Raw genomic sequence first — 14,692 nt, 5'->3', positions numbered from 1 at the left:
AAATAAATGAGAATGAGTTCATTCAGTAGCAAAACAAAACAAACAACCAGAATTTGAAAAAAAATATTTCCATAAAAATTAGAAAAACTTTAATATAAAACATATGGAAAGTCACTAACTTTAATAAAATTTTATTTCATTCAAGATTTCAGTATATGTCTCCTTTTAAAATGGATGATGGTGGGAAAACTTTAGAAACCAGCAGGCGAATTTCCTTTAAGATGATAGTTTAACACGATATTTCTTTTTAAGTAAAGCACCCTTTACTGAAAGATCCTTTAAATTTTTTTCAGTATCCATTGACTTAACCAATTCTCATATCTGCCCACAATGAAACAAATAGAACAAAGAAAAACAAAACCAAAGTGGCAAGATACTATTTCATTAGTTTTATTTAAGTTTCATAGTTTTTCTCAGACATGGTATCACTTTAGCTTTAGTCAAATTATATAATGCATTAGGAAACAAACCCACTACCATCTTGTCAATTTCTATTCATAGTGACCTACAGGACTGAGTAGAACTGCTTCATAGGATTTCCAAGGCTGTAAATCTATAGATAACATTGCAAAGAATAGGTATCCCAGAACATTTAATTGTGCCCATGAGGAACCTGTACATAGACCAAGAGGCAGTCTTTTAAATACAACAAAATGATACTGGGATAGTACTGATCAGGAAAGGTGTGTGCTAGGATTGTAGCCTCTCATCATACTTATTTAATCTGTATGCAGAGCAAATAATCCAAAAAGCTGGGTTATATGAAGAAAACGTGGCAACAGGATTGGAGGAAGACTCAATAACAACCTGTGATATGCAGATGATACAACCTTGCTTGCTGAAAGTGAAGAGGACTTAAAATACTTACTGATGAAGATCAAAGACTACATCCTTCAGTATGGATTGTACCTCAATGTAGAGAAAACAAGAATCCTCACAATTACACAAATACTTACATCATGATAAATGAAGAAAAGACTTAAGTTATCGAAGACTTCAATTTGTTTGAATCCACAATAATGCTCATGAAAGCAGCAGTCAAGAAATCAAACTATGTGTTGCATTATTCAAGTCTGCTGCACAAGACCTTTTAAAGTGTTCAAGAGCAAAGATATCAGTTTGAGGACTAAGGTGCAAGCCGTGGTTTTTCAATAGCCTCACATGCATGTGAAAGTTGGACAATGAATATGGAAGACCATAGAAGAATTGATGCATTTGAGTTATGAAGGTTCCATGGACTGCCAGAAGAACAAACCTGTCTTGGAAGAAGTACAGCCAGAATGTTCCTTAGAAGTCTGAATTGGGAGACTTAGTCTCTCATACTTTGGACGTGTTATCAGGAGGAACAAGTCCCTGGGGAAGGGCATCATGTTTGATAAAGAAGAGTGTCAGCAAAAAAGAGGAATACCCCCAACGAAATGGATTGGCTCAGTGGCATCCGTAATAATCTCAGACAAAACAATAATTGTGAGGATGGCACAGAACCAGGCAGCATTTCATTCTGTTGTGCACAGGGTCCATATGAGTCGGAACTGACACAACTAACAACAACAACAACAAATCTTTATGGAAGCAGACTGCCTCCTCTCCCTGCTCTCCCCTCGCCCCCTCCCAGAAGTGACTGATGAATTTGAACTACCCACCTTTTGTTTCGAGCCAGGTACTCACGAACAAATACCTAATTTAACATTAACAACAAATCACAAATGCCAGCATTTTCATTTTAATATAGGAAAAATAATGGCTCAGGGAGATTTAATATTTTGTTTAAGGTCACATAAATAATTCGTGATTGAAACAGGATTCCAAATTAGAACCCATTTATTCAATATTTATGGAGATTCAGACACTCCGTTGGACCCCTTCCCTCTTGAGGAAAAAAGCTGCAAACAAATTGTGATATCTGTATGAATAGTGAATAGAGCAGATGTGTGAAAGGGAACAGATAGTGGAATATGTCTCATTCTGCCTGAAAATATCAACAAGTGATCATTGAGAAGGTGCCATTTTGTCTTCGCCATATATCAGCATTGGCCAACATTATCTAATTAAAAGAATCAAGGAGACTGTTAAAAAACAAATCCCTGGATAGTTCTGATTCATAAGGCGTGCTTCTCATAAGGAGGCACACTGAGACAGCTCATACTGTGTTCTGTCACTCAGAGCTGGCAGAAACCTTAGAGATTGCCTCATTCAACTTATGCATTTTCATAATACAGTTGAAAAAGCTAAAGAAAGTCAAGTGGGGTTAAGGGTCAAGGTCATGGTACTTTTTGTATTAGCAGAACCTGGGCAAGAAGTAATTTCCCTTATAGCATTCTTTTCCATTATTATACTCTGCTGGCTTCATCTTCCTACAGTAGGATTTTAACATTCATTCTAAATAGAAGGGTTGTTTTTGTTAAGTGCCATTGAGTTTGTTCTGACTCAGCCACCCTGAGGATCGACTGGTGGGTTTGAATTGCTGACTTTGTGGTTAGAAGTACCGTGCCTGTCTTACAGCACCACACCATAAGTATTATGGAAATATTATTTAATAATGACATTTCATAAACCCATCCTTTCCAAGAACACACATTTAAGACACTAAATAACTAGGTATTAAAGCTTCTAGAATTATTTAAACTTTGCTCTTTACCTCATCATTTCCTCTGTGTGTGTGTGTCATCTCGCTTAGATGAACAAACAGCTTCTTACTTGTTATGCATGGTAACTCAAATGCACCACATAAATTACATTCAATGCCTACAATTAAAATTTTATACAATTTTCAGTTGAATCCTAGAAACAGAATAAATGTCTTTATTTCACAATTTTAAAAGATAATCTAAGTGTTTGTGATATACAAAAGCACATATGCTATGAAATCTTTCTAAGAATGATTCTCTTATGAATTAATTTTTATTCACTGCATTGTCCCTTGGTTCATTTAATAAGGCAGCCCAATCTAGACTAAAGTTAGAAGTGACTATAAAGTCTGGTCATATCCTAAAACTCTCACTGACAAGGTAAACTGGATTTTTTCCCCCCTTTGGGGAGCTCAAAAGGGAATCAACTGGATGTAGGCATATTTTATGATCTCTACTTCACCATAGAAATTTAATGAAATAAAATTTTCAATATCAGCCAGGCAAATAACTGGGAAAAAAGGTCAATTTTCTTATTTTGCCAAAGACATGATTCTAGGCAAAGCTGTAGATTTTCACAGGTGGTGAGTCATACTTTTTTCCTTGCACTAAATGAAAGGGTTTTGGTAAATATCGTGTACAGTTATTTTAAATCACTCACTAAAAATCAGAACGTGTATAAAAGATGCAATTTGTAAAACACACAATCTTTAGAAAATAACGTTGAATTTTTTTTTTTTTTCTCCTACCAACTTTCTATATTCATCCAAATCTAAGTGGAAAGACAAAAACATGTTCGGTCATAACAACATGGGCCACCTGCCATTGGTGCTACTGATGTACATGCTGTGTGCATAGGGAAGTTTTCATTTTGTCTGCAGGTCTTTATAAATTCTCTCTTTTATTTCTTCTTTTCCTCTGTCTTATTCTCACTCTCTTGTACTCTTTGGTGATGAAAATAGGAGCAGAAACCATGAGGTTAATTTCAACTTAAAGGTATATTGAGGAAATAGGCTTTGGAAGAGGCACAAATTATTAAGAGCTCAACTACTAGCCAACAGCTGAAAGGTTAGTGGTTCAAACCCACCCAGAGGGGCTTCATTAGACAGGACTGGAGATCTGCTTCTGAAAGGTCACATCTTTGGAAAGCTTATAGAGCAGTTCTACTCTGGACACATAGGGTCTCCATGAGTCAGAGTCAACTAGATGACAAGTAACAACAAGGACAAAAGCATTGAGGAAGAAGACTTGACTGCAATATGTTTTGTGAGAGCACCAATTATTAATAAATTGTTTCTAAAATTCACATTTTTGTGTGCATAAAAAAAAAAATCACTATTGATTATTTTCAAGCAATTTGTAGATAAAAATTCCCTCTATGTTTCTAAGGCATTTTACTTTCTAGTATCTCTATTTGTTCTTCTTTTAATTTTTTAAACATCGTGGCATTGTATTTTATCTATGATCTTTCTGGCAGAGTTGCATGTTTTTTAGAAGTAGATTCTTTAATTTTCTGGATTTTATTTTTCAAGTGGATTTGGAAGTACTAACAACCCAAGAGATGTTAGCTGGCTTTCCAACTTTTAATCTTTAGTATAAACAATTTAGGCTAAGTTTTTCAAAATTAATATTAATTTAAACCATCTGTCCACCATCTGCTAATGTGAGATGCAAAATCAAGAGTTTCTTTGTGATCCTTAATCAGACAGGGAAACACATACATTCATAAAATGAATTTCAATTTCTTTAACAAAGGAAATCTGCAAAGTTATTCTGAAGGCTATGTGTTCTCAGAGTAAAATTAACTTTTGCTGGTGTGTGGTTTTATGTAGATGAATGCCAAGTGTTAACAGTTATGTTGCATAGTTCACAAAAATCACAAGGTAGAAACAGTATCTTTTGCCATATTTTGAAAAAAGAAAATAATGCTGTCAGCTGTTCATACAAAACAAATATTGATTTAAAGAAGTTCAGTGTTTACATTTGCTTAAAATGTTAATATCAAAATGGAACCCACTTCTGAAAAAATACAATAGAAAATCATCCTTCTCACTAGTAAATTTATGTGACATGCAGTCCAAATTTTAATGTCTTCCTGGCCAATGATTTCATTTCCTTCCCTTTTTAAAAACTGTGTCTAAGATATTAGCTCTAGTATTTCTATATTCTTTGTGGTTGATAAGTGCCGCCCAGTTGGTTCAAATTCATAGTGACTCTACATAAGGTTTCTGAGGTTATAAATCTCTGTGGTAGCAGAAAGTCTTATTTTTCTCGTGAGGAGTGCCTTCTGGACTTGAACCACTGACCTTACAGTTAGCAGTCCAGTGCTTATCCTACAGTGCCACAATTGTTGTTGTTGTTGTTTTTGTTATGTGCCGTGGAGTCGGTTCCAACTCATAGCGACCCTGCACAGGGTTTCTGAGGCTGTAAATCTTTATGGGAACAGACAAACTTACAGAATTCTTTACTAAGTCAAAAGCCTTTCCATTTACATTAAAATTAATTCCTGTAGGAAGGCAAAGTTATATGATGTGAAATATGTTGTTAAAATGTTTTAAAAAACCAAAAAGCAGTTATTTAGCCTGATGTCTTGTATGTAACTTTGAAATCTAGGTCACTAGACATTGATTTTTGATTTCCAAAACTCAGTGCTACACAAAGACCTAGCTCTGAGAATTAAGGACAACTGTTTGACTATTGGGAATATAAATGCCCTGTCATCAAATATAAGACTAATTTAATTTTAAATAAATTTACCATAATTATGAGGTTTCAAAGTCCACATTTAGCCATTCTTCAGCAGATTTTTAAAAACTCTTAAGCTGATAATATTAGTTGGGGGAGAGGAATATGAACTAACTTTTTAGTTTCTTGAGGGTGGTCACATTTACATAGTCCCCTTCTTATTAGGGTAATTCCCTGAGCTGCTGACAATGATGTACAGTGGAGCTTCGCTGGGGTGGTGTTCAGGGAAATTGGTTCCACTGCACCACCACACAAAACCAATTAGAGAACTGTTTTCTGTTACAGGTCACAAATTTACATGGTTTCTCATGAAAAGATGTACCTTTTAATTTCTTTATTAAAATGACATCCATGTCCTTTGAGACTTTTCAGGATGACAATCATTTGCTCATCATGCAAGAACATACATTCATTGAGATCCCATTGTGGGACCAGGACAGAGGACTCTGTTTCTTGTTTCACATTTTCCAAATGAGATACTTTTGCAAAGAAATCATTAGAACCATATACATTAGCAGGATTTGTTGACAAGAATTTATTCAAACTCTACTAAGAGGCAAGAGGGAAGTAGTAGTAAATATTCAAATGTGGTTGTTCACCATTGGCTTCAAAAACATAATCGTGGTCAAATTATTTCGACACTTGAGGTTCAGCATGCATCATAGTATCTTGGCTTAAGTTATCAAGTGTCAGCACAAATTGGTTGTTTTTGAAAAGTGAGTAAAATTATTCAAAGCCGTCCCATATTTCTACTTAATCATCTTAGGTTATATTGGCATAATGCAATAAAAAGAAAAGTGAACATTTCAATGATTTGTTATAGCTTCTGTAAACTTTTTTTTTTTTTTTTTTAAGCACGTAGTTATGGAATTACAAAACCAAAATCTGATTTATAATTGAGGTGCCAGTTATGGTCCTTTTTGTATGCTAGCATTTCATCAGTTCTAAAGTATTAGGAATTTACTCATCCAGTATGTATTGTACACCAACCAATGCTGACTTATGAACTAAATGTTGACAACATAGGAACTAACAGAATAATGAAGTGAGGCAGAAAAGGGAATTAGCAAATACATTCAAAGTAATTAAATACTATGACAGATGTACTATGACAGGAGGAGTCCTGGTGTGGCACTGTAGGATAAGCACTTGACCTTAAGGTCAGTTTGAACTGCAAGATCAGTGGTTCAAACTCACCAGCCACTCCTTGGAAACCCTATACAAGGTTGCTATTAGTTGGAACTGACTTGACAGCACTTAACAACAATCACAGATGTGGAGTCCTGGTGTGGCACTGTAGGATAAAGCACTGGATCGCAAGGTTGGTTTGAAATTTACGGTGGCAGTTCAAACCCACCAGGCACTCCTTGGAAACCCTATACAGGGTTGCTTTGAGTCAGAACCGACTCCTTGGCATTTAAAAACCACAAAGTGACATATGTGACGTTGGGAGTAATTAGGGCCTGGAAAAGAGCCACCAAACATAGCATAGGGTGGGGAGATGGTCAATGGAGGTTTCTGGGAGGAATGATGCTTAACCATAATGTTGACCATAGTGTTGAAAGATGCGTCCATTCCAGCCAGTCACTACAGCACAAAGAACAGAAAGAGAAAACAGGGCATGGAAAGACTTGGCATATGAGTGGACAATTTCAAACAATGTGGTGCATTCATTAATGGTGCATGATCACAAGGGAAGACAGGAGTCTGGAGAGCTGGGGATCTTCGTGAGTCATGTGAGAACTGAGTTGTAAACTACATGTCCTATATTTCTAATATTCACGACTTTTCTTTTTAAAGATTTCAATTTTTCTGAAACCAGAGTGCATACAATGATTGTTGGAAAAACTTGCCAGCTGTCAGGCAGAGGAGAAAGTTGGGATGAAACTAATAGTAACTCTTCATGTGAGAATTCAAGCATGCTTATTAAATTTCATCCAGTTTAAGTATTTGTATTTTCCCCAAAATATTAAAGATAAGTATTGGTGGCACCGCGGTTAAATTCTTGCTTGCTAACTGTAAAGTCAGAAGTTTGAACCTACTAGGTGCTCTGCCGAAGAAAGATGTGACTGTTTGTTTCTGTAAAGAGGAACAGCCTTGCAAATCCTACAGGGCAGTTTCACCCTATCTGTAGGTTTGCTATGAGCTTTTATTGATTTTTTTATGATAATCTTAAAATGACAGTACCAAAATAGGTGTTGTTGTTAAGTGCCATGGAGTCATTTCCATCTCACAGAGACCCAGTGTAGGGTTTCTGCGGAACAGTTGGTGGGTTTGAACAGCTGACCTTGTGGTTCACAGTTCAGTGCTGATCCTATAACACCAAAAAAAAAAAAAAAAAAGCACTGTAGGATCAGCACTGGACTGTGAACCATAAGGTCAGCAGTTCAAGCTCATTAGGTGCTCCTTGGAAATGCTACATATAGGGCTTCTATGAGTCAGAACTGACTCATATATATGTATTTGAAGTTTCCCCCTCACATGGAAGGCTCTCTTGTGCCTCCATGTTTTCTGCTATTCTTTGTGTTGAAATACTGTTCTTCATCTGGCTCAATATAGGAAGCTTTTTTTTTTTTTTTTTTAAAGCTCTTATTGTGTATTGAATGAGAGAAGGCTTACAGATCAGATCACCATTTTTATATTCAGCAGATTACTGTAATGATTACAATACCTTTCATGGACCCTTAGGCAACAGTATTTACCTCTATTACCTTTTTGTGTGTATGTACAAATACCACATTGTAAACATATATTTGTTTAAATGTCCAAAGGGCACATTTTCCAAGCTAGCCTCTTGCCCCCAGGCATGCTGCTTCTCTCAGTCCATGGGCCTATACTCCCTTCCTGTGCTCTCTCTCTAGGCCATCACCTCTGCCACCAACTCTGTTGGCACCGCTTTTCTGGTTAGGATCCCTCACTCCTCTCATGTTCTTCCATCTTGAATGTCTTAGGGTCTCCTGTTCCTGAAATGACAGATTAACTGCTCTCCCTTTTAGCTGCACCTCTTCTACATTTACAGTTGTGACAATCGCCATTAGAGCTGAAAACAATTATTCGCAATTGTATCATAAAGTCTTCTTCCCCTCATTACCAGACCTATCTGGAGAGGAGGGAAATTATTCAGTTGGGTTTCTGTCTTACTCCCTGTGTTCTGACACTAAGTACCTTAATGAAAGCTTGTAAGCCAGCCACTTCATACCTTTGTAGCCCCCCAACTTTAGTAGATGAAGTCTAAGTTGCCCATACCTATTAGTCCATGCACTGAGGAGACATGCTTGATCCTTAATGTGGAAAATCCTTCCCTATTTGGTTGGAATTTTGAACAGTCTCAGCCATAATCAAAGGTCCAGTTGATCAGGTTGTAGCAATTTACATTTGCTCCCTGTATCACACTTCTTTATTTTCATCTGGTCAAATTATGGTCAGCAAACTGTCCACACTAGGTCCAATGGGTACTGTCTGCAAGTCTAGGAGTTTGCGCACACCTCCCCCTTCTTTAGATCTGATGGCTGCTTCATTCTTAACTTTAAATCTCAGTGGCCAGGTCAGTGTCTTCGGGCTTGGGATAGACTCATTCATAAAGTATCATTTCCTCTTAAAGCTTCCCCTGACCACTTCCCCTCACTACACTATGTTTGTACAAGTCAAAGCTAAATGTTGCCTCTGAAATTCAGTAAAGCAATTAAAGACAGAAGAAATTCCTGGCCCTCTAGGAATAGAATGCACATTTCAAAAACTGGCTAGAGAAAGATATAAGGGGTTGAACACAGAAAGAGACATGCATAAAAATGGTCTGGACAAGAAATTTCAAGTCAGTGGAAGAACCTGCAAGTGCAGCATCATGGAGATCAAGGAAGAGAATGTTTTTGGAAGGAAGTAATGTCAAACCAGGCTGAGAAGTCCAGTAAGGGGAAAACCCATGAAGGCAGAGACTGCTCACAGTTAGGGGTTCTTTAGGAGATAAGCTTGGTGGCACACAACAATAGCAACAGCAGAAGATAAGAAAGTAGAGGCAGCAAATAGAGGTAAATCTCTTGAGAAATCTGAGGAAAATAAATGAGAAAACAAAAGAAGAAAAAAGCAGTGAATAGCACCTAAAGGGAAATTATAGGAGAAGCTTATACTAAAGGGAGCATAGTGACTCTGTAGGATAAGCACTGGATTGTGAACCACAAGGTCAGCAGTTTGAGCTCACCAGCTGCTCCACAGGAGAATGACGAGGTGTTCTGCTCCTGCAAAGATTTACAACCTTGGTACCCTGTATAGGTTTGAATGAGTTGGAATGGACTTAATGGCACTTAACAACAACAATATATACCAAGAGAGAAAAAAGCCATGAAGATACCTGTGTGAGAAGAATGAATAATGGAGTACCATCCCAGAGTAGGTGGGAGAAAGGCTCATGGGCAGGTAAATAAATTGTCTTGAGCATTCTTTGAAACTGAAGGAAAGGTAATAAGGATAGTTGCAAGATGTGGGTACCTTTGGTAGGCACGTGAAAGTCTAAGTGAGATGTTTACCTGTGTTTTATTTACCATGTAAAGGCATTCAACTATGTGGATCATAACAAATTATGTATAATGTTGTGAAGAAAGGCAATTCTGGAACATTTTATTGTGTTCATGTAGAATCAAGAGACAGTCATTTGAATATAACAGGGTATACTGAGTGATTTAAAATCAGGAAAACTGTGTGTCAACATTGTATCCTGTTTTGATCCTTATTAGATCTATATACTGAGCAAATAACACAAGAAACTGGATTATATGAAGAAGGATGAAGCAGTCAGATTAGAGAAAGACTCATTAACAATCTGAGATGTGCAGATCACACAACCTTGTTTGCTGAAACTGAAAAGGATTTGAAGCACTTACTGATAAATTTAGCTACAGTCTTCAGTATAAATTATACCTCAAAATAAAGAAAATGAAAATTCACCCCAGCTGAACCAATAAGCAACATCATGATAATGGAAAAAGACTGAAGAACTTCATTTTATTGAATCCACTATCTATGCTCATGGAAGCAGCTGTCAGTAAATCAAATGACATATCTCCACCAAAAGACCTCTTTAAACTGTTCAAATGCAAAGATGTCACTTTGAAGACAAAGGTGTGCCTTAGATGAATGCGAATGTTGGACAACGAATGAGGAAGACTGAAGAATTGATGCCTTTAAATTATGGTGTTGGTGAAGAATACGGAATATACCATGGACAGCAAAAGAAATATACTAATCTCTTTTGGAAGACGTACAGACAGAATGCTCCTTAGTAGTGAGGATGAAGAGACTTCATGTCACATACTTAGGACAGGTTATCAGAAAGGACTTGTTGCTGAAGAAGGACATCATGCTTAGTGAAGTAGAGGGTCAGCAAAAAGACAAAAAAGGAAGACCTCAATGAGATGGATTGACACAGTGACTGCAACAATGGGATGAATGTGAGGCTGGCACCAGACTGGGAAGTTCTGTTCTGTACTGGTGGTATAGTGGTTATGAATTGGGCTGTGAACCTTAAGGTCAGCAGTTCAAAACTGCCAGCTGTTCCGCCGGAGAAAGATGAGGCTTTATGCTCCCGTAAAGAGTTACAGCCTCGGAAACCCTGTGTAGGGTCACTATGAGTTGGAACTGACTCCACAGCACATAACAACAACAACATACTATGACTCAGAACAAACTCAACAACACCTAACAACAACAACAACAACAAGAACACCAACAAGTGAGATTATAGCTGAAGTCTTCAGTTTTTTCATGAAGAAAAGATAAGAGTATGAACTGTTTCCAGAGTCCAGTGACAGCTGGAGTCACTTCCTGTCCTTCTATTCTACTCAGGCAGAAGGTACCAGGCAAGGAAGTTTGGATGATGTAGGCTAGAGAGCCTCTCAGGGCATCAATGGCACAAGAGGAGGAGCAAATGAAAAATAAGTAGCCTGCGTGGTGGGGAGACTGTGTGCAAAGGTTGCCATGATAAATCATTGGATCCCTGTTCCGGGGCTTCTTGCTGACTCTGCCACTCTTCCCTGGAAGACATAGAGCCTGTTTCCTACATTTGGATTGAGGCTAGTCATGATCTATGCTAGGCTAAACTGGAAATGAGGTCTTACACCTTTTCTTGTCACACTCATGAAATACTTGCTTTCATGTAGGGAAGCCTAAGGCAACCTTCTTGAGAATAAAAGACCATGAACACAAGGAAGCCTAGCCAAGCATGTGATGAAACCATCTTGGACAATCCAATCCCAGTCAAGTGACCAGATGACTATAGCCACCCATGTAAATGACACCATGCATGACCTGTTGTTGTTCTAAGCATTGCATTTTTTGGAGGTTGACTATGCAGCTAGAGATACTGATACAGCTGGATAACATGGATTTTAAAGAAAGATGAGCTAAGAACTTTCTGGCTTTTCCTCACTGCTCTTCTCTATGCTCTGTGGTGTTTGGGGTGTAGTACTCTTACTACTATTTGTTGGGGGTGGGTGGGAGGGATAACATTTTAAAGCATAACAAATATTTTAAAAATTTAAAAAATACATCATATACCCATACAAAAAGGGAAAAAATTATTTGTTGGTTACCGGTGGGGGAGGGGGTCTGAGAGGGTGGGGAAAGGGGACAGTAGAGCACAGGGGAGGGGTTGGACATATACTTTGGGTGTTGGGGAAGGCAATACACAAGAAGGGGGAGGGGATGGAAGAACAAGGTCGATAAGGGAACACTGAGACAGGTTTCCATGGGCTAAATGGGACAGAGGTAAATAGTGATATATGCTCAAACCTGCAACAACAGGGCGCTGTGATGCAGGGATTGAGGCATAGTCTGAAGAGGGGAAATAATGCTAAGATGCTTGATTGTCTTACGAATATTGGTTTTCCTTTCCTACTATTGTAAACTAAATACTTGAGTGGGATAGAAAGGAATGTTGGGAAACATGATTACAGAAAGCTTGTAAGCTCGTCTTCAGCCTATAAACGACTAGAATACCTAAAAGGAGTTCTAGAACTTGCCCAATGAAACAGGCTTCTTGTGGAGCCTTTGCAGGGTATAGGATCTTAGGTGGAATCCTGAGTCCCATCCAGAACCTTTTAAGGTAGGACATTCCCACTAGAAAGGAGAAGTGGACCAGCCTGGAACAGCTAGAGCAACAGAAGATACATCTTCAAAGAAGGATCAGCAGGAAACATCCAAAACAAAAATGCCAGTATGATTGGCTACTACAAGAACAAGCAAGTTGTTCACCAGGGAGTCAAGCCCCTTCAGGACAAACCCCCCACCAAGACTGAAACTCAAAGGGAACACATGAGCAGGCATATAAGTGTGCTGGCGACCATGTTGGTCTACTAGTGAGTGGAAGAGGGGGAAGATAACAATGAAGAAATGGGCTGAGATCAGCCATGTTCCATAGATTCCTGTTGACCTGGAGATGAGAGAGAGAAGAGGAAGAGCTGGTTGGTCCGAAGTGTGGGGAGACTTGGGAGACTCCTGAGCCCACAGACAAGGACATAGCCACAGAGGACTAAAGCTGAGTGTGAAGTGTCTAGCTGATATGAAGTGAGGGGAGATGCACAAGAATGCCCAAACCTGCAGACAGGACCCATTTGACCTAGCCTCAATGGCTCGATAATCAGACCTCTACTAGAGAAAGATTTAAAAAAAACAAAACATTTTTTGATAAAGGAAATGAGTGTAAGTTGCTACAATTTGATGAATTTGACCTATACTTATGGATGTAGTTGCTCAAAATACCAACTGAAAGGGAAGGGGTCGTCACATCAAGTATCCATCCTATCCCCTTTGTATACAGGGTAGATATAGACAGGCAACTTAAACACTGACTACCTAAAATGAGGGCATGATAAAGGCATGAAGTGACTGGCTTACAATTTTCAAGAGGGAGTTTAGCTTAAGAGTGTGCAGGGGAAGGTAGATTCCCCAGTGAATATTTTCCATCTTGTTTAGATGGGTCTGGGGATAAGATTCTTATGATTCAACAGTGAGTAATTGTTACTATGACTAATTGTGACTCTCACAACTGTAAAGGTAAAATTTTTGTAACAAAAATGGGGGAGCAGTTAATCTTACAGTCCAGAAACAGAGGACCTTATGACCATCAAGGGAGAAGAACACAAGCAGAATTCAGAGACACAAGAGATGGAGGCAGAGATGAGGACATGGAAAGAGGGAGCAGCTGAGGACTCTGAACTCATGGAAAGAAAGGGACTGGGTGCGGGCAGCCATGACACAGGCTTGCAAAATGTGCCCTTTGGTTGTTTAAATTGTTATATATTCTTGAGTGTTTTTATGTATCTCTCCACACTGCTCCCCGCCAAAAAAAAAAAATAAAATAAAATAAACAAGAGGGAACCGAAGCAAATGCTGTTGAATGATGATGCATGGAGAAGATGGTAATCAAAGCAATGAAATGATGAGTATAAAGTCGATGTTCTACCATGTAAATGATCACTCAATTCACAATAAAAATGTAAACAAAAAAAGGGGTAACATATGATCAAAGCCAATGATCCTAAGTAAGAAGTCCAAGATGCATTGAAGGCATTGACAAAGAGTAAGACACTTGGAAGCAAATATTGTTGAATGATGATTCATGGAGGAGATGTAATTATTGCAATGAAATGATGGTTTAAAGTCGATGTTCTCCCATGAAAACTCCCATGATAATTAATTGTTTATAGAGTCCTGCAGGTACTTTGGGATAAGTGTTGAGGTACTAACCACAAGGTGGGAGGTTCAAAACTCACCAGTCACTCCAAGGGATTAAGATGAGGTTGTCTGTTCCCTTAAAGATTTACAGTCTCAGTTGAAATATATACAGTTGAAAAATTTTGAATCAACTTGATGGCAGTGAGTTTAGTTACTGCTAGTTATGATTATATAAGAATCACTGATTAAAAGGACTAAACAAGAAAGAAACAGAACAAATAGGCGGTGGCAGGAGAGTGGGGCTCTCCAGATATTCTCAGGAAAATCTGATTGTTTTTCAAGTGTGAAAATTACTGTGCTGAAAGACATGGTAATCTTTGTGTTAGCTCTACAAATGAAACAATAATAAAGAATATTCAATATTTTACCTAGAGAAAACATTAAAATACAAGTGAGACGTTATGGCATATTTAAGAAACATAGAAGTGCTTCTTACCACCAAGGAGAATTGTGAAAATATCACCGTGCTGCTTTTGAAGACTTTTTATAAAAGCCAAAGGATCCTTTTGGAAGTTCAGGATCTGTCCAAGATAAGGAAGCCATCCTGTTATTAATGGGGGTTCACCAGGTCTCCTATAAGGGAAAAAAAAAATGTT

The 14,692-nt window shown here is 38.0% G+C and overlaps 1 protein-coding gene across 1 annotated transcript in view; it reads right to left on the bottom strand.

Annotated features, from left to right (window-relative positions):
* Nucleotides 1-14,692, bottom strand: part of LOC102836541 (25-hydroxycholesterol 7-alpha-hydroxylase-like) — a 53,578-nt gene that overhangs the window by 33,500 nt on the left and 5,386 nt on the right. The window contains exon 2 of the mRNA XM_006860080.1: nt 14,533-14,669. Within this exon, the coding sequence (XP_006860142.1) occupies nt 14,533-14,669 (137 nt within the window). The remainder of the gene's footprint in view (nt 1-14,532; nt 14,670-14,692) is intronic.

This window comes from Chrysochloris asiatica, unplaced genomic scaffold (assembly GCF_000296735.1).
Source record: "Chrysochloris asiatica unplaced genomic scaffold, ChrAsi1.0 scaffold00036, whole genome shotgun sequence".
In the NCBI taxonomy this organism is placed as follows: Eukaryota; Metazoa; Chordata; class Mammalia; order Afrosoricida; family Chrysochloridae; genus Chrysochloris; species Chrysochloris asiatica.
Note: the sequence above shows the minus strand (reverse complement) of the source record. Positions and strands in the feature narration are given on the sequence as shown.